This window comes from Gopherus flavomarginatus, chromosome 3 (assembly GCF_025201925.1).
Source record: "Gopherus flavomarginatus isolate rGopFla2 chromosome 3, rGopFla2.mat.asm, whole genome shotgun sequence".
In the NCBI taxonomy this organism is placed as follows: domain Eukaryota; kingdom Metazoa; phylum Chordata; order Testudines; family Testudinidae; genus Gopherus; species Gopherus flavomarginatus.
In genome coordinates, this window is record NC_066619.1 from 160,723,564 (window position 1) to 160,748,953 (window position 25,390).

The following is a 25,390-nucleotide window of genomic DNA, read 5'->3' on the forward strand; positions in this document are numbered from 1 at the left end:
GAGAGGTTTGCGGGCAGGGAAGATGGGGGTGATGCTGACAGTGACTGAGAAGGGGGAAGTAGAGAATGCTAGGGAGGGTAGTTCAGTTCCACATGCATTCAATCTAAGCTGACAACAAGACATCTGAGAGGAGATGGAAGAGAGACAGGCTGAGATGTGGGATTGGATGGAAGGAGACAGTTTAGTGATGAAGAGAGAGATTTGTAAGTCATCAACATAGAGATGATAGTTGACATTACCCACAGAGAGGAGTAAAGTTAGCAAAAGATGAAAGACAAACTCTGGGCAATTACTTATAATCTCCTAAATGGTGTTGTGTGTATGCACTAACTTCCAGCACAGATCTCATTTTCGTGGTCAGTAATTGCTATTGTTTATGTCATCTTGGAACCTCATCTACCATAGAACTCAGGATTACTATTTCCAAACTTCTGAGAAGCTTTGGGGACAGAAATAGGTCTCCTACCAACTAAATCACTGAATGTTAAAAGTAATGCAGCCACATCCCCAAAATCAATATAATTATCAAAGTTACATCATCATGAGGTATCGTCTGGCCTGTTTTTAACTTCTCTTACAAGTTCAAGGTTTGCTTGTTTTTTTTATATGAATGATTGCTCTTTGTCTGCATCTTACTTCTGGACTAATGCTAGACAATTCTACAAAAAATTATTTGTGAACATTTGGTTAAGTAAAAATAATAATTCTACTTTTAAAAAATTCAATAGCCCTTTTACTTTGCTTCCTGTGAGCATTGAGATAATGAAACTTTCGTTGATGAACATTTGAATGGAAAGAGTAAGTATTGTAAATATATATTCATGCCAGTATTCACATAAGTATTCACACTGCCCAGCTAGAAAGCTCTCTGTAAGTTGGGAGTCATTCACATTAAGGGACATTTCCTGTTTGTTCATTATTCAAAATCATTGCTTCATGCAAAAATATTTCAGCTCATCTATTACTTGTGAACTATTCACTCACCTTTCTTAAGTTACTATTCTCCTTGTGGACTGGAGAGTTATCACATGGTACTGGTTCTGTGCTCTGACTTGATGATTCCCAAACTCATAAGAGAACTTTCACGTTAACTGCTGAACACTTAACACATGTCTAATTTATACTTTTAAGAGTTGGATTTCGTGTTAGTCAATAGATTTTATAGCCTTGCAAAAAATGAAGCTAAATTAGTAGGTGAACCCAAAGGCTTTTCCTGGAAAGATAACATAATTTAGAAAGGGACCCTGCTGAAATACCTAGGTACAGGAGTTGCTTTGAAGATGATACATGGTAGGTATATACCACACAAAACTAATCCATACATTAAGTTTCAAAAAAAATCATATTAGGCGATGGAGAGAAAGGAAAGAAAATCTTTTCCAGGCATATTTTCATTTACGGGAGCAACATCAGATTTGCCGATAAAACTTTGCCTTTTTTGTGTACATTGGCTTAAATATATTTGGCAAAATAAGGGGTAACAAAACTACTACTACTAAATATAAGCACCACAGCCAGAGGTTATGGGTCTATTCCAGGCATGGGTGGGTGAGGCTCTGGGTCCTGAGATGTGCATAATGATTCCTTCTGGTCTTTAAAGTCTCTGACTACATGAGATGAACTGAACTGGATGTGGTTTTAGTTTTGCAAAATTCAACCCTACAACCAGTGGCGGTTCACATTCAGGTGGCCATTTGCCCAAACTTGCAAAATCCAGAAGAGAGAAATCACAAATGTTACTATGAAAAAAATCCAGATTGGGTCAGCTGAAACATTTTTATTTCAGTAATTTCAAAATATTTCATTTGAGATTCAACGTGTTTTAAGCTTTTAAACCAGTTTTACTATAAATTAACTATTTTAAAAAATGAAATGTCATTTTGAACCGAAAAATGAAACTTCACTTTGAAAATTATTTTTTCCCAAAAATATTTCTAATCAAGAAATTTATCAAAACCAACCCTTTCCTAGGAACAGTTGCAGTTTTGATGGATGGACATTTTCAGGTGGAAAAAATTTATCATAAAATTCCCAATCAATTCTAATTTAATTTGCATACTGTTTTAATTATGGTGAGATTTGTTCCAGCTTGAGTAGTCACAGCTGCCTACAATGGCTTCACCCTGGGCTAGAATACTTTGTTTTGTGGGTTATGATGACAGAATTAATTTAAGAGGATGGATTTTCTCATGTAACATGGATTGCTCAATTGAGGACATATTCTGCTCCATGATAAATTTCATTTGATAGCATCTATACTTAGAGGTCTGTTTTTGAAAAGTTCATCTTCACCTATGCTAGACCATAATATTTTTATGGGGCTTTCCAATGAAATTGTGAAGTAAGCTGTCTTGATACGTAGCTATGCATAGTAATACAGCCAGGGCCCTGACTTCTCACCAGGGAAACAGTGCCAGCCAGGAGCAGACAGTTAGAAACTGGAGTTGTCCAGCTCACACCAGTGATGATACAAAGCCAGAGTGGATCATTAAGTCCAATATCCACAATGATGACTGGAGACCCATGCTCCCAACACAGTATTCAGTAGGTGCAATAATTAGGGCACTGGTAGATGTCCATAAGGTTGCAGCACTACTGCCCCATTAGTTGACAACAAGCCTGTGGAGGTGTGCAAATCTTGGCGTGATTTTAATTGCATCTTCTTGATATGTTTTTGACAGGACAGAGTGTGGTCAAGCTTTATCCCCAGATAAATAGGGTACACTTCAAAAATAACTGGCTAATTGCTCAGAAGGACCTGCAGCTGTCGATGAGCTAACTGGTTGGCAAGATGGAAACAAGATGATACTGTCTTTCGTGCATGCAGTTTAAGACACCGCTTCAAAAAGTTTTAGGCCAAGGTGTCAAAGTCCAATGACAGGCAGAATTCCTGCGCCTAAAAGCTTCTTCTAGCTATTTCAAGCCAGATGTCAATGGTGTACATAAACTTAGTTGCCAAGGTGGGAGACATGACATGGGTGACTTGTGATTGTCAAGTATGAAACTGTTTCAAGTCACCCATGTCACATGAACAACGGATTTCCCCGGGGATCTGTACTCATTCCAATGCTCTTTGGATAGACCAACAAGGTAAACAAATGCCATGCTTGAACCACCAGGTCATGTATTCCTTAGAATATTCACAGTCTCAGGGAAAACATTTTTCACATTAAAGTTTTTATTTTAATACATGACATTGTTATGCTGTGCTAATTGACTCAGACTTATTATTTAACATCAGAGTCATCAGTACACTCTTTAGAAAGTTACAGGTAACACTGAAGTGTCACGGGCATTTATACAAAACTTATTTTTAAAAAAATTCTAAGGAAATTCCCTCCCCCACAAAAAATATTGTTATCCCAATTTTAAATGTAAAAATATTATTTATTAATGTCAGGAGGAAACTTTAAAAGAAAGTTTTGTCAGACTCACGAATGTTGGAAAGCTTAGAAGTTGGAAGACTAAAAACCAAAACATATTAGAAAATATTGACATGTCTAGTTAAGGTCACCCAAATCACCTTAACTTATTCCCCTATCTCTCTCTACCCCAGAACAACCAAAACTAAGGCAAAAAAATTTAAGGCAATGAATATCTTAATCACATCAGTGACTCCAAAATAGAGAGGGAATCTAAGTAGATAGGACCTTATTCTTGTGGGTAAAATTAATTACATGCAATTAAGGCATTTTTGACTGAAGTTAACAGGTACTAACATTGCTAGGGTGATATTGTCCCGTCTTCTTTAAGACCATAGACATTCACCCACAAAAACAAAAACAAAAGCAAGATTTTTACATCTCTTCACAAAATGTGACCACATTTGAGTACAATCATTCAGGACAATACCCAAAAGTACACGTGGTTTCAAATGTAAAAATGATGTCACAATCTGAGACTTCTAGCCATTGGGCCCAATTTCTTATTTATACTATGACAACTGTTGTTGTTCTAAGGGCCAGATCCTCAACTGGTGTAAATCATCATAGCTTTATTGAAGTCAATGACAATTTATGTCAACTGAGGATCATACCCAGATAGTAAAAAGGGCCCTTAAAATAGGTGTAAATATACTTTGCTGCAGAAGCATAAAGTGGACTTAGTGTAAATAAGAATGAGGCTCACTATGTCTAGGGCTACAGCTATTTGGTTCTTGCTCACATGATCAGAGTCTAAGAGATCACCATATGCGAGATCGGGAAAGAAATTCCACAGCACAGATTAGTAGTGACTTTGGGGTTTTCTCAACTTCTTCTGCAGTGTGAGGGTGTGGGTCACTTGCTAGGATTATCTGGGTATATCTCACTTAATCAATTCCCTGCATCGCAGTGCCTCATGCATTGGTGCATCTCAGCCTCTCCTACTGTCTGCCTATGGCACATAATAGTCTAATCTCCTGCAAACTGTAATACTTGGTCTTACGTTGATCATTGAGTTTAGCACATAGATGCTGAGTTGTGCTGTTGGCTGTGATATACAGGAAATCAGACTAGATGATATGGTGGTCCCTTCTGGCCTTAAACTCTATGAGAAGACTTGATCCAAAATTAAATACATCACATGGAATGGTGTGACTTGGGATCACTATCATATCACAGATATATGGGCATAAAAGACAAAGGCCACTTACATATTCCATTGCTGCTCAAAAACACAGTAAAACTATGCACATATACGGATTTAGTAAACTGACTTTCAAAAGACCTTATCTCAATCTTCTTCATCAAGAATTCTTCAGCAAAATACCACCACCAACACCTTAAGGGGCAACATGTGTGCAGGATGGAAGCTTGGCAAGGGAAGAGCGCAAAGTTAATGTCATTTGAGTGAAGGTTTATCTTGAGAGTGGATTCTTAAATTTGAATTTCCAAAACTTCCAACCCTTTTTTTAAACTGTAACATTCTCTTAAGGGTTTTTTCAATATTTCTAGTCAGTAAATAATCACATCCTTATCCCAAGAATAAAATAACTATTTTCCTAAACAAAACAAAAATCTATACCAGGAAAATACTTTAATATAAAATATTTTTGCAAAGTTAAAATTGCACAATTAAGCCCTGACCAAGTCAGGAAATTCAGAAGTTAAGGTTGAATGTGTAACCTTTAGCACCATCTCTTGGGGCACATATAAATAATGATACTTGGCTCAATCTTCCTTACATAACTCAGAGGAGTATTTCCATTGAAGCCACCTGTGAGAAAGGTGAGCAGAGTTTGTTCCACAGTTTTTAATCCAGATTTCGCTCACACATTTCAGTGGGATTACCTTCTTGAGTAAATTTAAGACAGTGGAACTAATCACACATCTAAGGAGAACAGGGTTTGGCCCTAAGAGAAAACATACTGTACCACTATTTCTCAAAATAATAGAATTCTTTCTACAATTGTAGACATATAATAATAATAAAAGAAAGACTGTGGTCCCATAGTCAAAGATTGACCTCAGACAAACCACTTTAGCAGGAGCATGCTCAGCATCAATTGAATCTTCAGGGAGCTTAGCTACTAAAATTTAAGAAGTCTCTGCCAAGCATGTGCAAATTGCAATTTTTCTGATTGGCCAGATAGTGGTGAATTTTTAGAGACAAGAAAAGGCATATCTCTGAAACATAAGGCCAGCCCCTGCCAAATTTCAAGTCCCTGCTAAGAGCATGGTCACCAGAATTTATTAACACGGACAAAGCAACGTATTTTTTCCCTAGCCTCATTCTTGGAAATGGCTTAACTGTTTTTGCTAAAATATTCAAAAAACATTGATCCTGAGGCAGATAAATGATATGGATAATTTCAGCCCAAATGGTTAGATTTAACAAAGTCATAAGCAACTGAAAACAAGATCTTATAATGGGAATTGTCAGCGAACCCTAGTAATAGGTGGTGATACATATAGCCCCACCTATAATACATATATTCATACCCACACACCCATATATTTCTGCAATAATTAAACAAATTGCATTTAATTTTCACCTTTTTCCTTTTTTCATCTGTGTTTTCATTTTCGCTTTCACGTGCTCTCTCATATCTATATCTATACACCATTCGTATAGTGAAAGAGAAAACTGTTTATATGTAGGTCCTTTATAAGTACCGTTTCACTTTATCAGTAATGATCATATGTGGTGGAAAAAGGTACATACACTGTTTCTTTATCTGTAAATGTGTCAACTGTCCCTCAAAATTAGAGAACCAAGGTCTAGAACGGGCAACATTTAGTCCTGAACAAACGACAGGTTTGAAGTTCAATATCTTCTGATTCATCAGGATAGAAATGGAAGCTTTTAAACTAGCAGCTAAACCATTAGAAATCTGAAAATCTCCTTTTCCTATAGTATAAGGCATTTGTTCTTAGCCTTGTTAGACCCTGATGTCAAGCCATATGTAACATTATTAATTTTAGAAAAAATTATTCTAGGTTACTTTTAAAGGCTTGTAAAATGGATTTGGTATACTTCCATCCTTGAGTCCTATACAGTTGGATACATGCTGTAAGGCATCTGGTTTTCCAGATGGAAGCAATTATTTTAAAAATTGCTAAGACAGTTCTAAAACAGTTTTAAAAAATTGTGTGGCATACACAGAATTCATGATTGTGTGGTGGAATATGGCTTCATAAATGCTGAGTCACATGGCCGTCCTATACTCATGCTGATAAAAGTTTACACACGACACCATCAGATTTTCCCCATACATGGTCATTATATACATTCCCATATGCATTCACACCACTGCATTCACAAACTTCCTAGTGAAAGGTTACAAAAGTTGTTTGGAAGCTGTTCTTGAAAAAAAAAATAAAGCTATGCATAACCTTTGCTTTCGTAGTTAACCACAGGAATTTGGGTGAGTGAGGCACCCATTACTCCTTTGTGCAGGTGACTCAAATCACAGGTAGCATTGTGGGAACAAGGGCATTCTCTGTGGGGCTGGTATGCCCCCTTCTCCCCCTACCCAAGAGGGTGGAGTACATGCAAAACAAGAGGAAACTGTGAGGCAGAATCTTGCTCAGAGCTCGTGAAAAAGCTACAATTCATTCCTTAATTGAAGGTCCTGAACTGTAGGCCCTCAACCATAAATCCCAGCATTGCTGCAACTGAGACTGGACAGAGGCAAATATGGAACCAAAAAAAGTGTTCCACCTCCTTTGAACCAGCTGTAGCATAGTCGAACACTGAAAACGCTAGGAAAGGAGTGCAGCATTTTACAATTGTGAGCCAATGAAGACTGAAGGAACTGTTAACGATGTAAAACTTCCATCTACAATTTGATCATTTCTCAGAGACGACTTGTAAAAGAATAACAGCTAAATTCTGCTCTCGCTAACACTTGTGTACACCCAATTAATTTGGAGGGTTTACAAGGGTAAAACAGAGCTAGACCTGCTTGCAATTTCTCCACAATCATATTTGCTTGTAAAATTTGCAATTCTAACTATTTGGTTTGTTACATCAGCCATCCAATTCAGAAAACAGAAACAATATCATGTGATTATATATAAAAATCAAACTCATGTGACTTGCAAACTGTGAATTTTATAATCAAATACACAATTTAAAATTCGTTTTTGGTCAATATTCAAGTTTTTGAATTTGTAATCACAGATGCTGACTCCAGGGATGCTCCAGGGCTCAAACACTTACGGAAAGAAGGAGGGGGTGCTCAGCACCCACCAGCCACTGTGGTTCCAGGGCTCCTGGCTGGCTGCTGATCAGCTGTTTGGTGGGCCAAGGATTGGCCAGCAGACCAGCAAGCAGCTGCCAGGAGGCGCTCGGGGGAGGTGGAGAGGAGAAGAGGGGGAGAAAGGGCAGGGCAGGAAGAGTCAGAACGAGGGTGGGGCCTCGGGGAAAGAGGCAGAGCAGGAGTGGAGCCTTGGGGCAGAGCAGTGGTGGAGCACCCACTGGGGGAAAAAAAAAGTCAGCATCTGTGTTTGTAATTGCTTTTCATGAGTATTTGTGTTAGTCTTGAGTGTTCAAATGTTCATGCAAGGCGAATGTAAAAGCATAACAAACACTTTTCAAATCAAATTTTGTTTGTTATTTGAAACAGATATTTGCAGAAAATATCCTCATAGGTTCTCTCTGCTTGACTGAGAACAAAATTTGGTCCACTGACTTTCTTAACCAATTTCCCTTCTTTCTTACACCTGGCAATAACAACAAAAAAATCAGATTTCTAAGTCTTCTGTTGCTATAAATATCCACAGGTTCCTCCTATGTGATATTTACTTGACAGAGTAATGATAAAAGTCCTACTTGTGCAAAACACTTAAGCATGTGCTTAATTTCAGCATACCTTTGAATCCAACTGGAATGAATGTGAATGAAGCATATGCTTGTAATTAAGAAAATGCTTAAATGCTCTGCTGAATCAGGGTCACAAAGGTTATAGACCTTATTTCCTGCTGGCATTACTCCATACTGTGCCAATATTGATTGTGTGACTCCAGTGAATTCAGAGTTCAAGAGCATAACTTGAACCAAAGAACTGAAGCAGAACACATTTTGGGCCTGATCTTTTAAATTTCTGATGACTCCCAATTTCCATTCACTGCATTAGATATTGTGAGCTCAGTAGTTTCAGGGGGCACTCAGCACCTTGCAGGATCAGATCCCCTTAGTCTCTGAACGGTGATGAGAGGAGTTGGATTTGGTGGTTATGACATGCATTAGTAAAGAATGTTTTTTTCAAGAAGCAAGTTCAACTATTTGAAAAAGAATTTATAAATTGCAGCAAAGTACCAGTGAAGAAAGTAAGGGAACTGCTGAAAATTACAGCAGAGTTGCATGTAAAATACAGTGCACATATAGCACCATAAATAAATACATAAATAATAAAATTTTGTTGCTAATGTCATTTATTATTATAGTAGCACCTAAGAGTCCTAGTCATGGACCAGACCCTCAATCATGCAAAACATATGAGGAGAACAAATGAACTCAATTAAGGAATAATTCCAAACTAATCAGCAGTTGCTAATGGCTGATTTCTGGGAATTATTGCTATAGTAAACTGAATTTAATAGTTTAATTAAAGAGGCTTTTTCTGATTTATTTTTAATAAGTATAAAGCTGTGTGCGGTAAAACTCATCTTTTAAAATTAATATTCAGGGTATGTTCAAATAGTTTTATACCTTTTCCTGGTAACATTTTTAATTAAATCTAACAAAGCTAAAGCTATCAGCCTAACAAACAATGGAACTACAGTGCTGAGCTATAGCAGTCTGAATGCTTCACCCTATCCCACAATTTCCATAGAACACACAGAAACACATCCTGGGCTGAATCCTTAGCCAGTGCTAACTGGAATTACACCGATTCACACAGCAGAGAATCTAGCCCAATTCATGCTTTCTGGGTCCAAGTCCTGTTTCCATGGAAATCTAATGGCGTTTTGCCATTAATTTCAATGGGAACAGGAGCAGCCCATATTTCAGCCATGTATCCATCAAACATATGGACTGAAATCAGAAACTACTGTATTGAAGGCAGTCAAGATCAGGAGGTGGGTGGGGGGAAGAATTCTTTTTTCTTCTTTAATAAGTCTTTAGATATTACTATTTCCCCACATTAATCAAATAATTATACCCTTATAAGATATCAATGTGAATATATCAGATGCATGAAAAATTAATCTAGCAAGCAAGTGATAGCACAAAAATGATAATCAGAGAGATTACAGTGCACATAATGCATTTGTAGCCACATATGTAGCTAACACCTGAAGACTTCTCCCTACTCTTCCCTCTTGGTGTTTTATAAGCACAGGGTCCACATGAGAAATAAAATCTATAAACTTAATGGTCCAAATGGTTCTTCTTGTAATTCCTTTGAGTTACATCTGAATGAACTGAAATTTCAGACTGACAGATGTTAAAATAATGAAGCATTTATTGAAGTTTGTGTAGAAATCTCAAGGGTACCTTTAATCAGGAAAAAAAGAATTCCTCAGTGTAGTAAGTGCAGAACTGTACAATGACTAAAAAGCACACTCTGTTTATTGGGCCCTTACACCCACTGATTTAAAATAAGTTTAACTATATTTGTTTGCAGTATTGCTGTAGCTGTGATGGTCCCAAGATATGCGAGAGAGATGGCAGGTGAGGAAATATATATTATTGGACCAACTTCTGTTGGTGAAAGAGACAAGCTTTTGAGTTTTACAACGCTCTTCTTCAGGTCTAGAAAAGGTAATCATAGTGTCATAGCTAAATAGTTTGTATTTATAATATAATGTATAATGTATTTAAATATAACGTATTTAGCTGTGACACTCTGGTTACCTTTTCCAAACCTCAAGAAAATCCCCTAGAAACTCTAACTATACTGAATTCTATCTATAATGAAAAAACCCTACTTCCATAAAATCACATTAATTGCTTTAACAGAGAGAGGAGAGGCTTATCTGCCCTAGTTGCATTTTTTAAAATCATAATGAAAATGAAGTCTATTACAATGATTTAAAGCAGAGAGTCTTGACTCACTAAGTTAGTACAATCCAGACTACTCTCAGTTATAATAAAAAGTAAAATCCCACATTGGAAAGCATTTCCTAGTTAAATAGCATTGTGTTTCTATGTACAGTGATCGCCATTAGAAAATCAACATTTACCAAAAAGTAGGATTTGAGTTATCATCTCTTCTCCCTAAACTGTGGTATCTATGATTTATCGCTCACTGATATATATTGTAAGCCTTGATTTTTAATGGTACACACTATAAAACATAACTTGAACATTAAAATATTGTCATTTATAAAAGAAAATAAGAAAAGGTAATTTGAGACAATTATAGTGCAACATAACTAATAAACAGATGGTCACTGGCTGCTACCAGCAGAAATGATGAACAATACATAGCATCATGTTTATTCTTTCATGTACTATACTCACTGTGTTCTCCATGTAAGCCTTTTACTAGGAGACAAAGACATTATAGCAAGGTACAGGCTTTGCAAGCATTTTGTAATGGGATTTATCCCAGTTATTTAGATACATTAAATGTATATCAGCACTAGTCTATTACCAAGGGGTCTGAGGGGAAGGGATTGAAAGTACCTATAGAGACCAGTGGCTCCTAGGAAGGATACGATCAGTGCCAGGAAACAACACAGCACCTTTAATCATTTCTCCCATGATGCACCCTACTGACCACATGTCAACTGAAAACAAAAATGAAATGAAGGTAAACAAGAACACAGCAACAGAACAACAAATAAATGAGAAGACAACTTATCCAATCATGCCAAGTACAGGAGCCTGCAGTTGGTACTTCAGATGCAGTGCCTGCCTTACATTCTTCTGAAAGGTATATCTGGAGGAGCTGTGCTTGTATATATATGTTTGATGAGAGTATAGCTGGGCTGAGAAAAACTGACTGCAGTAATTGTTTTCTCACAAAAATGAGAGACAATACTATTAAACCCTGGAAACTGTGTAAGACCCATAGCTAGCTACTATGCGTTCATGCAAGTTTGCAATTATAATTAAAGAATTTCATTTTTTTTAAAGTTCTCATTTGCTTTCATTACTTAGGATCATACTAGTTTGTGCTGTAAATGAATGCTGGTCTTCGTATTCACTGGGGATATGCAAATCACTTCCCTTTCATCCTTTCAACTACAGGAGATCCATGCATATTTTTAAATCTGAACTGCCAACAGCCACAAAAGAGAGTTTGGTCTTGACAAAACATATCCACCTCTCATTCAGAAATATGAATAAAATATGTTGAGATCATTCAGTTTCAATAATGCATGCTCTGGAGTCTGTTGGCTCGCTTCTATTGAATCTCAACAAAGCAGCTAGTTCAGAATGGGTGTCCTGAGAAACTCATAAGATTTTCATTCTACATGATAGGAAATGCTAACTTTATAATGGAACAGCTCTGATACAAAGCACTAAGCTGGCCATTCTGAACTGTAATTCAGAGCAAACCAGAGGCCTGAGTCCCCTCCTGTGGATATTGATGCATCCAAATTGGTTTCAAGCAAGTTACTCATGATTTACACTGATATCAAGGATATCAGAATTAGGCCCTTGAAGTCTAACGTGTAATTAAATTGGTGCTCTCCTCCTCCCTGCTATTGCCAGTGAGGATGAGCTGTTTAACATCATACGGCACAAACACACAAGCTAGCAAGCCTTGAAACTGAACTGCATGTGCCAACTTCTTTCCATGATATTCCATACCAGAGAGAAAGACTGGTTTTTGTTGTGCAGGATCTGTGTGGGGAGAGACCAATGTCATGTTGTTTGCTTTTACTCCTTCTTAAGATTCCAGGCCAACCCTGATTTTGTAGCAGTGGCTTAAAGTGGATTTGGTTTCTAAGGAAAATGTACTTACTGTGGAAATCTTAATCCTGACTGTAGTTATGGTTCCCTATTGTTTTACTTAGCAGATGAGAAGCTTAATCAGCACCAAAAAATGGCTACTTGCTTGGTAGCAATAAGCATACCCAGAAGAACTAATTACCGCTGCTTCCATCACAAGCTAAATGTTATCTAGAATATCAGGAAAAAATACAGCAAATAGTTGTGTGTCCAACCATTACTAATACATTTATTATCTTAAGAAATTTCTGTCTCATGATATTATTGTTGCAAATGTTAGTTAAAAATTATTTCTATGGAAAATCATCTCATGGTTTAATTGTAAACTCTTTTCATACTATAAAGCAGCAATGGAAGAATTCCTTGCATTCTACTTTACTTGTGCAGTTTTGTGAAGGAAATTCTTATAAGATTTCCAATGCCATACGGACTGGGTAAGAACCTTGGGATTTGACCCAATGTCTGCAGAGACAAATATGCAGTCTCTTGCTTCCTTTCTTTCTTTAATAAACAGATTTTAAAATCCCTAATAAGACCCCAAATTTGTCACTGCATACGTTTAATAATAGTAAGGAGCTTGAGGCTAAAGACCTCATTGTTATTTATATTACAATAGTGCCCAGAAGCCCTAATTAGGAATCAACGCTCCATGGCTCTAGGCTCCATACAAACATGTAGTAGAGAGATCTAAATCTTAATCCTAAATTTAATTTAGTCTTGTGTTAATCAAGACTATCTCCACTGAATAAAATGGAGTTACACCAGTTAAAACTGATGAGAGGAGAGAATGTCAATGTTATGTTCACAAAAGCTATCCCCACTACAGTCTCAGATCCAGGAGTCCTCTGTTTATCCACAACAGGCAGCAGCTGTGCAATCTTTCCCCACATTGCCATGCCACTGTGCCTTAGCACTGACCTAGAGAGGAACCACTACAAAGGGAGAAGAGGCTGCTTTATACTCTACCTTTTCAACTCTGCCAAGATGGCCAGGTTAGTCCCATTTATGATAGTTTCTATTTTAATGATGCAGATACCTGTCCACTGAGAACTGAAAACAGACTGCCCTGCTTTGAATAGCTACTTGTTGTAGCACTGCTGGTTGTGGGATTTCTGAGGCAAAGTGTGATGCTTGCTATGCTCATTTGCATATATACAGCCCAGAATATGTAACAGCTCAAACCTATTTCACACAAGTGCTGAGGTGTGAACTCTGAGAACAACCCAAGGAAGTCTGAATATGCTTGTCAGTTCACTTCTCCAAGTCCATATTAAAGGGGGTTTCTTTGAAGGAGTTCTGCTGGGAAATACTTCTCCAGCTCTTCATGCTTATTGGAGGCTATGGTCCCAGCTACAGAACTGAATCCAGCTGTTTACTTGAAACTTTCAAAGGGAAAGACCAGGACAGTCCTCAGTAGAGTGGGACTCGCTGATATCAATTCTGGCACATCTCAAGATAGATGCCATAAGTATGTATTCACATGTTGTAATCACAACACAGTACCTGGTAGTAGTAGTTTTTTTAATATAACTAAAGAGCAAAACCATTTTTTAACAGTTGTAATTCTGCAGTGTGTTGGGTCAGCTCCCACCGTACCACAGAGCCCAACTCACTGAGCTGGAAAGGCAATGCCCTCAGGGGAAGTGGGGCATTTGATATATTGGTGGGAATGGGCAAATTGGTTTAGAAAATAATAAGAACCACTTCCCTGCTGCTCTCTAAACCAAAGCCCTTTTAAAGGCATGAATGCAAACTCAAGCCCTTTTAAGGGTTAACCTCACATCTTCCTCTCCTGCCCTTCTTGAATCTCTTCACTGGCTCCCAATCTCTTTCTTAATCAAGTTCAAACTCTTAGTCTTCAACCTCAAGACTCCACATAGGTCTGTCCTTGCTTATATCTTTGCTCTCATTCTTTCCTGATCCCTCCACTCTGCTTACCCCTTTCCCCATAACATACCCTCCATTCCCTTCTCTCAGCAACCCTGTGCCTTTTTCATGCTTTCCTCTATGTCTGGAACAGCATCCTACTTCTTGCCACTCAAATTAAATTACTTTGCTCTCTTCCTTCTAACCTCACTTTTCTTGGGTATCTTTCCACTACAGCCTGCTCCTTTTCTGTCACCTCGCTATTTCTTTAAACATTAATAATACTCACAGAAACAAAACATGGGAAAATTAACAAAAAAGTAATATACAGAGTCAAAAAATACTTCTACAATCTGCTTCCCATGTAAGATACTGATCTCCTAGCAGCCTGTGTTCCTCTTCGATTGTATAATTGCCTCTCCCTCTTATGAGTTCCTTCCCCCATGATATAGTTATTGAGTTATCTGTATTAATTAGGATCCAGTCCTACAAGATGCTCAATGCCTTCTGTGAGATATCAAGCACCCTCAACTCCCATTGAGTTGAGGACCTTCAGCAGATAACATGTGCTCAACATCATATGGGCTCAAACCCTTAGAGGATAAGGTCTTCTGAGCAGAAGCCATGCCTTGTTTTATGCCGTTGAAACACCATACACAACACTAGTCCTATATAAACAATACAAACATTAATTGATTGCCTAGTGGCAATGATAGGGGTCAGAAAGGTTTGTGTACCTTGTGGTCTATTTCTGTTTCCCGATCTGTAAATCGAAGCAACAGAATAGTGTGAGAACAGCTGTTCATCTGGTGGCTCTGGATGGAAAGTGAAGCAGATCTACTAAAAATCCTGCAAAAAAGCTGCTATTAGATTTTCAGCCCAATTCTACAGACTCAAGTGATTCAGATAGTTCATAAAAGTGTCTAAATGTTTAGATGCTTATTCAAAATGCATCTGAACTCTGAACCTTTTGAAGTTTGCCCATATATACCTATTTGCTAATCTACTGGGGCTTGAAATAGACACTTTTCGGACTGTAATTAATCACTGAGGCCTGGTCTACACTATGCCTTTAAACCGAATTTAACAGCGTTAAACCGATTTAAACCTGCACCCGTCCACACAATGAGGCCCTTTATATCGCTATAAAGGGGTCTTTAAACCAGTTTCTGTACTCCTCCCCGATGAGAGGAGTAGCGCTGAAATTGGTATTGCCATGTCGGATTAGGGTTAGTGTGGCCGCAAATCGATGGTATTGGCCTCCGGGCAGTATCCCACAGTGCACCATTGTGACCGCTCTGGAAAGCAATCTGAACTCGGATGCACTGGCCAGGTAGACAGGAAAAGCCCTGCGAACTTTTGAATTTCATTTCCTGTTTGCCCAGCGTGGAGCGCTGATCAGCACGGGTGGCGATGCAGTCCCAAATCCAAAAAGAGCTCCAGCATGGATCGTACGGGGGATACTGGATCTGATCGCTGCATGGGGAGACAAATCTGTTCTATCAGAGCTCCGTTACAGAAGACTAAATGACAAAGCATTTGAAAAAATCTCCAGGCTATGATAGACAGAGGTCACAGCACAGTGCTGTGTGACAAGCATAACAGAAAGCCAAAGAATCAAATGGACGCTCATTGAGGGAGGGAGAGGGTACTGAGGACTCCAGCTATCCCACAGTCCCCGCAGTCTCCGAAAAGCATTTGCATTCTTGGCTGAGCTCCCAATGCCTGAAGGTCAAAAACATTTTCCCGGGTGTTTCAGGGTATATGTCGTCAATTTACACCCTTCCCCCCAAAAAAAAAGAAAAGAGAAAAAAAAAGTTTCTCGCCTTTTTTCAATGTCACCCTATGTCTACTGCATGCTGCTGGTAGACTGGGTGCTGCAGCGCTGAACATCAGCATCCCCTTCTCGATGGATAGCAGTCATATTGTACCATCTGTCATTGTCATAATCAGCCCATGAGTGCTCCTGGCTGGCCTCGGTGAACTCAGCCGGGGGCGCCTGGGTAAAAATGGGAATGACTCCCAGTCATTCCCGGCAGATGGCACGAAATGGCTGGTAACCGTCCTCATCATAGCAACTGGAGGCTGAGCTCTATCAGCCCCCTCTTTTCATGTCTAAAGAAAAGATTCTGTACTGCCTGGACTATCATAGCAGCTGGAGGCTGCCTCCTCCTCATTTTATCTCACTAAAAAGTCAGTTTTTCTTATTCCTCCATTCTTTATTAGTTCATCACACTAATGGGGGGACACTGCCACGGTAGCCCAGGAGGGTTGAGGGAGGAGGGAAGCAACGGGTGGGGTTGTTGCAGGGGTACCCCCTAGAATGGTATGCAGCTCATCATTTCTGCGGGATATCTGGGACTCTGACACGGAACGGCTGTGGTCTCTGGTTCTCTAGTACACTTGCCCCATATTCTAGGCAGGACTGACTCTATTTTTTGACAAAACATAAAAAAGGGAATGACACAGGGAGTCATTCCCATTTTTGTCCATGCACCCCCAGCCGACCTCAGCGAGGCCAGCCAGGAGCACCCATGACAGCAGCAGACGGTATAGAACAACTGATAACCGTCATCTCATCGCCAATTTACAATGGCATGGCAGACAGTGCAGTAGGGATGGTAACCATCTGCTACCTTGCAAAGACAAATGAATGCTGCTGTGTAGCACTGCAGTACCACATCTGTCAGCAGCATCCAGTACACATACGGTGACAGTGACAAAAGGCAAAACGGGCTCCATGGTTGCCATGCTATGGCATCTGCCAGGGCAATCCAGGGAAAAAGGGCGCAAAATGATTGTCTGCCGTTGCTTTCACGGAGGAAGGATTGAGCGACGACATTTACCCAGAATCACCCGCGACACTGTTTTTGCATTGAGATCTCAACCCAGAATTCCAATGGGCGGGGGAGACTGTGGGAACTGTGGGATAGCTACGGGATAGCTACCCACAGTGCAACGCTCCGGAAATCAATGCTAGCCTCGGTATATGGACCCACACCGCCGAATTAATGTGCTTAGTGTGGCCATGTGCACTCGACTTTATACAATCTGTTTTACAAACTGGTTTATGTAAAATTGGAATAATCCCGTAGTGTAGACATACCCTGAGATTAAAATCCCTTATGGACAGAGGGCCAGCACCTGGCCTATGCACTCAAGAAAGTCTACAAAAGAGACCTGTGTTGGCTCTCTGGCCAGGGGTAAACAAGACCTTAGGAGGCTGATTCAGCAAAAGACTCGGCACTTTCTGGAACGTACTGAGTGTTCTCAAGCCTTACTCAGCACCTGTCTTTGGAGGCTTCCCTAACACTACCATGATCATGACAAAATAATTTCTTGGATGGAAATGTGCATTGGAGTCACTCCAATTTAAAAATATACTTGACTCACTGAATTTCCCAAGTGCCACAGGATTTGTGTGGTGTCAGATTATGGTACATCATGTATATTTCCTATTGCATGGAAGGGATACATGACAAGACTATATAGTTTAAACATGAATAAATAAAATGTTATATCTCCAATCCATTCCTTCTGTGGACTAGTGCCATCTATGAACTCCATTACCTCATTTGCAGACTGTCTGAATGCTTCCTAAGCAGCACAGTGCAAATGATTCCCCAGGTGATTATATGATGCTTTGGCTACACTAAGTCTGTGAGCAGACTGCATTTACCTCTGAGCTGAATAATTACGTGTCCATTAAGCAAAGGGTTTCAGACAGCTTGCTTTGATAGATTTCCCTCAATAAATCCCTCTTAAAAATATGGTAGAAAGTTACATAAAATAAAAAAAGTTTCAGTACACTCACCCTATAAAAATTTACACCTGCACTATAAAAATTATTATAAATTTTATCAAGTGATTTGATGCATGCAAATTTACTTTATTGGTACAGTATTAATGCTGTAGATTTCCTAACAGGTTTAGAGCTAGTTCTCGCTCTTTCTTTCTACATATACTATACATTCATAGATACACAGTAATTATATCTCCCCGCTCTGCAACTGAGAACAAAGTCTAAGGGAATTTGAGAGAAACACAAAATTTTAATTTAGAGCTTTGGAGTTTAATATTAATAATGGTGAATTCTAGCATGTACATTTGTCAGGATATCAACAAATCTAGCATGAGACCATATTCTACTTTCAGTCCTCGATTCAGCAAGGTACTTCAAAGCAGTCACCTGCTGGGAATTCAGAAAAGATGATGTTCACCTTAGTTAAACACAGTCACAGTTTATCCACAGTAGACCTGCACGACTAACAAAAGGCCTGATTGTAGCCCTGCCTACACAACCACACACAGGCATAAGGGGGAAAGGGTCACGCCTCACACCCTGTGTTTTTCCAGAGCTTGGTTCCAGGCTCCGAGGGCTAAGCACATTCCGCACCTTCACTATTTCACCCCGAGCTAGTGTGCAGAGATTTGGATCTGCCCCTCCAATGTGCCTACCAGCATAGCTGAACTGACGTGGGGGGATGTAATCTGGTAAGGGGCCAGTAGTTTGTTACTCCCAGCCTGAAGCAAGGAAGGAGAAGATGGCATGATTCCTTTCCTGTGCTGCTCCTGGGCCTGTGCAGCTGCATCTCATGTAGCACCTCTTAAACAAGGTACGTTGTATATGCTCAATCTAGCCCAAAGGTGTTTCTTAGCACTTGGCACGCCCACCTTACAACACTCAATGGAAAAGCTTCCATTGGCTTCAGGGGGAGGCTTTTCCTGTGGAAAGACTTCAGGATTGGTCCATTAGTGAGTCACAAGAAGCTGCAGTAGTGAGTACTTGAATGTACATCTATAGCTCTTAGAAAAAAATCACCACAATGGGAGTAAATTTGCAAAGCATCTGGGCCAAGCAATTTAAACCAACACACACTTAACCAAATACAATGAGAAGTAGTCTAAACCCAACTCTTCAGCTTGCAGAGCTCAGGTCATCTAACTGTGGGTTTAGAACCACTTTCTGTACTGTTTTAAACTGCTTGCCTTGAACTTGCTTTTTTATTTTTGTGAGCCACAGAGATTATAGCCAAGCGTATTTTAATAATTTCCTCTTTCAATAGCCTCTCTCTCCACAATATTAATACATAATATGGCTATGCATTTATTAATCAAAAATGAAACAATTTATAACCCGTGGTAAATTCGTGTTTTGTGTACTAATTTTGGTAATTAAAGTACCTACTTGCCTTGACAATCAATGTTTTACCTATATCCCTTTTATATGCAGTTTGTGAAACTCCACTCTATTATACCAGCCTAACTCTGTTAACATTAATAAAGTTACAACAGAGTGATGGAGTGGAGAATCAGGCCCATATATACCTCTGAGGCTCACAAAAAAGCTTGTGCAAAGTAAGCAATTTAAAACACAGAAAGTGCTTCTCAACCCAGCACCTAGATGATCTGAGCTCTGCAAGCTGAAGTGTTCAGTTCTATATATGGACACATATAGGCACGAATGGCTAGATTTTCAATAGTATTTAGCTGCATAAGCAGCAGATAGGCACCAAGTGGGATTTTAAAAAGTACCTGAGTAGATTGAGCACCTAACTCCCATTGACTGAAACATCCCTGAAGGTGTCCATCTGCATCAGCAGATACTTAAATACCTTTGAAAAGCTACCTCTTAATTACAGAGATTAGAAAACATGACAAGAATTTGCCACAAATCAATACAGATATATTGAGCTTGCCAGTGCAGAGGGGAGTGGGCACGCTCTCCTTGGAAGGGTAGAACATTGGTTTCCTAGAGCTCCAAGTCATCCTCCCACTTCAGCCACTGTGCCTTCTGGAGCTTCTGCTGTGAGAGTGCACCTCCTCTCACTATCCGCCCCCCAACATGGGACCCTGGCTAAAAGGCAGACTGGTCACTTTGCATTGTAGTGCTAGTTTTTATAGTGCCTTGAAAAACATCTAGCACTTAAATACTGCAAATAGATACAATTTCTTGCCCGCTCAGTTTTACGATTAATGCACAGTCAGTTAGATACTGTCCTTCCTGGTTTATACTGCCACTTGATTAAATTACTTGTGAAGTCTCCCCTGTTTATATGGGGAAATGGCTTTCTCCAGAAGTAAGAGATAACCATGATCTCCTAGGAGAAAACAGAGAATGGATCTGTTAAGATTCATATTATTTGATTCTTATAAAAAGATAAGCTGTAATTATAATGTTTCTTTGAAATAGCTCATAGTGCAAACACCAAGGCTAATTAAACCCAGTGTTGATGTAAAGGAAACCCTAAATGAAAGAAATAAATAATACCTTGGTCCTAAATGAAACCCCAGCCAGATGTGCAAAAAAATATTTTTTTTAAATACTCTCCATTCTAAATTAGGAACTCATTAATCAGTTTCCTCCCCAATTCACTCCCTCGTGTTCTATTTTGGTGAGAGCCTGCTATGCAGGGGGGAAGGCAACATATGGAGAGTTCACCCAGACCAGACTGCTATGTCCTACAGAGGGTTCAGACTCCAGGGGGTTCCTCCTGCTTCAGGGCAGAAAAGTCTTGGCAAGTGGACAAGGGAAGTTTGGGTGGAGCCACCACTACGTAGATCCACTATCCCTAAACCTCTAAAGCTGGTGTTGTAAAAACAACCAGAGATAATCTCCACTGCCATTTATGAGGCTATTGGGGATAATCCAGACGCCGAGATTTCCCTCTGTACAAACCACTTACTTGGATTGCTCATAGGAATTGGCTATGAGTAAGGCTAAGATTTTGTCACGGTTATTTTTAGTAAAAGTCACGGAAAGGTCATAGGCAAACAACAAAAATTCACAGAGCCCCTGGCCTGTGCATTACTTTTACTAAAAATAACCATACAAGCCATGGGGCAGAGGCGTACGGCCCTGGTTTCAGACCCCTGTGGAAGCCACAGAGTAGGGGCACACAGCCCCAGCTGCAGCCCCCTACGTGCGGCAGAAGTGGGTATGGGTGCACGGCCCTGGCTGCAGCCCCTAACGTGGGGCAGGGACGCCACCTGCACTGCTGGGCAGAGGCACATGGCCCCAGTTGAGCCCCTGGTGGAAGCTCTGGGGCAGGGGTGCATGGCCCCTGCTGCAGCCCACACCCTGGGGCAGGAGCACAGTGCACGGCCCTGGCTGCAGCCCCTAACAGAAGCTGCGGGTCTGGGCGCAGGCACCGTTTGCAGCCCCCAACAAGGGGCAGGGGAGCACGGCTCCAGTCACAGCCACAGCCTTGGCTCCAGCCCCAGCTTCAGCTTTTGACAGCTGAACCCCAAGAAGTCACAGAGGTCCAGTAAACTCACAGAATCTGTGACTGCCATGATCTCCGTGACTAAATTGTAGCCTTAGCTCTGAGTCTGCACATATATACATATCATGTGCATCACTCACTGTAAACTAAACATGTATAGAATATACATATATTGAGACCAAAAAGTTAAAATAATCTTAATGGTCAAGCATCTATATGGATACAAATTTCACTGATGTCTATTGGAGCCAGATGACCTATCTTGTGAGGAAAATACTACTGACACTCAGACTGTCTGCACCCTAACCAAAACCCTTATCCAAGCTTGTGTCTGGATACAAATTCAAACTGATGCATGCACAAGCCAACTCCGCTAATAAATAAATAAAATCCAAACAATAAGTCAACACTCACCCCATGATCAAGTTTGAGAAACATGTCAGCCATTTTGAAATTCTCTGTCTCTCCTCTTGCTAAAGTCTCAAGGCTACTGATCTTTTAAACAAAAGGCGGCTTTAAAAAGAAAAATACTACACTGAACAAATAGAAATATCAGCAATAAATTTTAAACATGAAATTGCATCAAAGGTAAGAACAGATAATTTCTTACAAAAAAAGCTTATTAGAACCTGTCATTCACAACGCTAAGCTCATCCACTACCAAACTATAATTACATACGTCTCGCTCAATATCTAAACACAGAACTTCTCATTGCATCTTTCAAGAACTATAGATGGCAACTCCTTTTTCTAACAGTATTTTTTAGATCACACTGATCACTATAATGTATGTGGTATTTCCTCTGCGTACAGTAGAACCTCAGAGTTACGAACACCAGAGTTACAAACTGACCAGTCAACCATACACCACTATCAGGCAGCAGCAGAGACCAAAGGACATAAAATAAATAAATACACACACGCACGCACACACACAGAGCACAGGACTGTGTTAAATGTCAACTACTAAAAAAAAGAAAACAGCATTTTTCTTCTGCATAGTAAAGTTTCAAAGCTGTATTAAGTCAATATCAATTGTAAACTTTTGAAAGTACAACCATATTGTTTTGTTCAGAGTTACGAACATTTCAGAGTTACAAACAACCTCCATTCCCGACATGTTCGCCACTCTGAGGTTCTACTGTATATTCCTGTAGAAGTAAATGTAATTACGAACTATAACCAGACAGATAAATTCATCAAAGAAAAATGTTGCATAGGCCGGATTTTTGAAGACTTCACCATCTATTAACTCATTATTCTCAGTAGCACCTGCTGGAGCCTGAGTAATTTGCAAAATTGGCTACTTCATTTTAGATGCTTAAATGGGAGCTAAGCTCTTCTAAAAAATCTGACCACAGTTGTCAGTGTTGGTCACTTCTGAAAATTTGGCTCTCCATGTTGATAGCCATAAGTCTGTTTGAACTCATGTTCCTATTATTGCTATCTTCATCTTCTTGTCTTGGATTGTAAGCTTTTCAAAGCTGGAATCTTGTTCTGCCACCACCCTTTTTAAAAAAAACCAGTATCTTATGGTCCTGAACAATTCAATATAGCAATTCATAACTATAGCAATATTTCAGCTTCAACCTTTTTCAGGAATATCTCTCACACACATATGTACCCCACTCCAAACTAGAGCCATTTTCATGCCAGAAATAAACTGTGCCACTTTCCTACTGTAGAAAATAAATGTCCCTACACTGGGGGAAATAAAAAAAACCCAAGTGAGAATAAATATTTCAACAAAGAATCCTTGAAGGAATGAGTGTGGGTGTCTGTCTGTGTAATGTCAGTCTGGGTTTCAGCCCATCTTATCTCTGTAAGCCAATTTCTCATTTAAAAATAACTGAGTTCACATAATGTTTCATGTTTTGCTTCCATTACATAGTGAACAAAGTGCAGTTCCTATCATTGTACTGAAATCTTATGAGATTTTGTAGACATTATTAGTCAGAGTTTGGGAACCACAAGAGGTTTTGAAGGTTCTGTCTAGTTTTCGCAGCTTCCAAGAGTTCAGACTTGGCTATATCCTTAGGTCCTTCCTCTTTTTTTTTTTAATTAAGTCCTTACTCAAGCAAACTCCTACTGACTTAATTAGGAGTAAAAACTGAGGAATAACGTCAAGATTTGATACATTTTCTGAAACATTTTGGCCTGCAACTCAGGCTGTAAATATGTCAAAAGCTGGATTTCTTTCTCATGAAATCGCCTAGTTTTGGTTATTACATTTGGTAATAAATCTGGGAGATGTATTCTAATTTGATGCATAACTTCCATTAACACTAACTGAAGGCATGTGCATACACCCATAGCCCTTGGGATGAGAATATTACCTTGACATCTATGTAGAATTTAGGACTTTTTGCAAAGTTACCTACAAATAGCTCATTAATAATAAACATCAATTAGTCTACAATCTGTCCTCCATGTTCTTTAATTTCCATGCAGGCTTTAATAGACCCATAGACCCAATTCAATGATTATTCTGCTTTGGGATGCTGAGGTATTTAAACCTGCCTTTTCTTCAAACTTGCCAGCAACTCTCAATCTTCTGTGTTTATTGTACCAGTACAATTGTGGGTTCCTGTTCCAAGCTACAAATGAGACAGCGTCATGGACCTACAGCAAACCAAATACAATAGCCATTCCCTTTAGCAATTACAAAGAAATAATGATTTATATTTCTAGAGAGAGAGAGACCCCTCTCAGCTGGAAGACTTAATGTTGTTAGAAAGGCTTTAAGGCACTGCAAGAAAAGTTTTGTCAAGAAGGCTTTCGATGAGGTTTCTGCTGCTGCTGCCTAAGTGCTTTTCAGGGACTTACTGTATCGAGAAGGTTGACTGGACCTGCCCATTCAAACAGTTACCAAATAGACAGGGGAGAAAAAACAATCTCAGACACACGCACAATCCAGCTTTCTGACACTGAAAATTCTTATTATTATTCTTTGGTTCAGATCGATTAACAAATAAATATCTTGGGAATTAATTTATACACTGTATTTTCCCCCCCTCCCCCAAGTCACCTGACAAAAAACTCCCTTCTCCACCCCCAAACAAACTAGAATGATTAATACTGGCTTTAAAAGGATCACAATAAATTAACTTTTTGGGGGGGAGAAGGGGCAATTTCCAATGATTTAAAACAGCAGATCTATCCCACAGTTTGCCTTGGGCTTTGGGTAGAGATCCAAACAATCAACTATCTTTTTCCTCATATCTTCAGATGATTTTAATGAACATTTGGATGACGAAAGTTGGGGTTTTTTTTAATATTCTCTGGCTATCCGCTGAAAAAGAACAATCAGACACTAACAACAGTGACTTTGACATGGCCAGATGAAAGCACCACAGTAAGAGTCGTGTTGAAAAAAGTTTGGGATTTATGTTTTTTAAATGGATTGTTACAAATAGGCAAAAAGACATGACTGTAGCATCCTGTTTGTTGATGAAAAAAGAGAGCTGCAATTAACCATTGTATTACATTGTTCCTTTGTAATTATTTTTTTACCATTTTCCAGTTGATTAATGAACTAAATACTGAATCTGATCTCTTGTTCATTGACTTCAGAAACACTCCCAGTGAATGTAATGGACATTGGATTGAGCCCCTGAGGTTTGATAAATAGTTGAATTAAGCATCATGTACCTTAAGAAAAGTCAGAGAAAACATCAACAGAAATTGATAAAAATTGACGATGATTCCTTGATACCATCATAAAACTGGAAATGCCCCAATGATCTAAGGACACAATTTTGAAAACTGCTAGCTGCACCTTGAAGATGCTCTACACTCCCAATGTCCATTGACTTCACTGAGCAGGGAAGATACCCAGTACTTCACAGTAAGCACTCAGCACCTTTTAGGATAAGACTCCAAAATCAACTAAAAATAATTCTAAACAGTGATCCAAAGTCTCTTTTTGTGTCTCTCAGGTTTTCACTTTCCAGTCCACATTAATC

At 39.3% G+C, this 25,390-nt stretch overlaps 1 protein-coding gene across 13 annotated transcripts in view; it reads right to left on the reverse strand.

Moving 5' to 3' along the window:
- Window positions 1–25,390, reverse strand: part of MAPK10 (mitogen-activated protein kinase 10) — a 265,869-nt gene that overhangs the window by 38,840 nt on the left and 201,639 nt on the right. For 2 of the 13 annotated variants that reach the window (XM_050945175.1, XM_050945168.1), the window contains exon 9: window positions 11,091–11,162. The exons of the other annotated variants lie outside the window; for them this stretch is intronic. In XM_050945175.1, coding sequence (XP_050801132.1) covers window positions 11,091–11,162 — 72 coding nt within the window. The remainder of the gene's footprint in view (window positions 1–11,090; window positions 11,163–25,390) is intronic. 13 annotated transcript variants of the gene reach the window in all.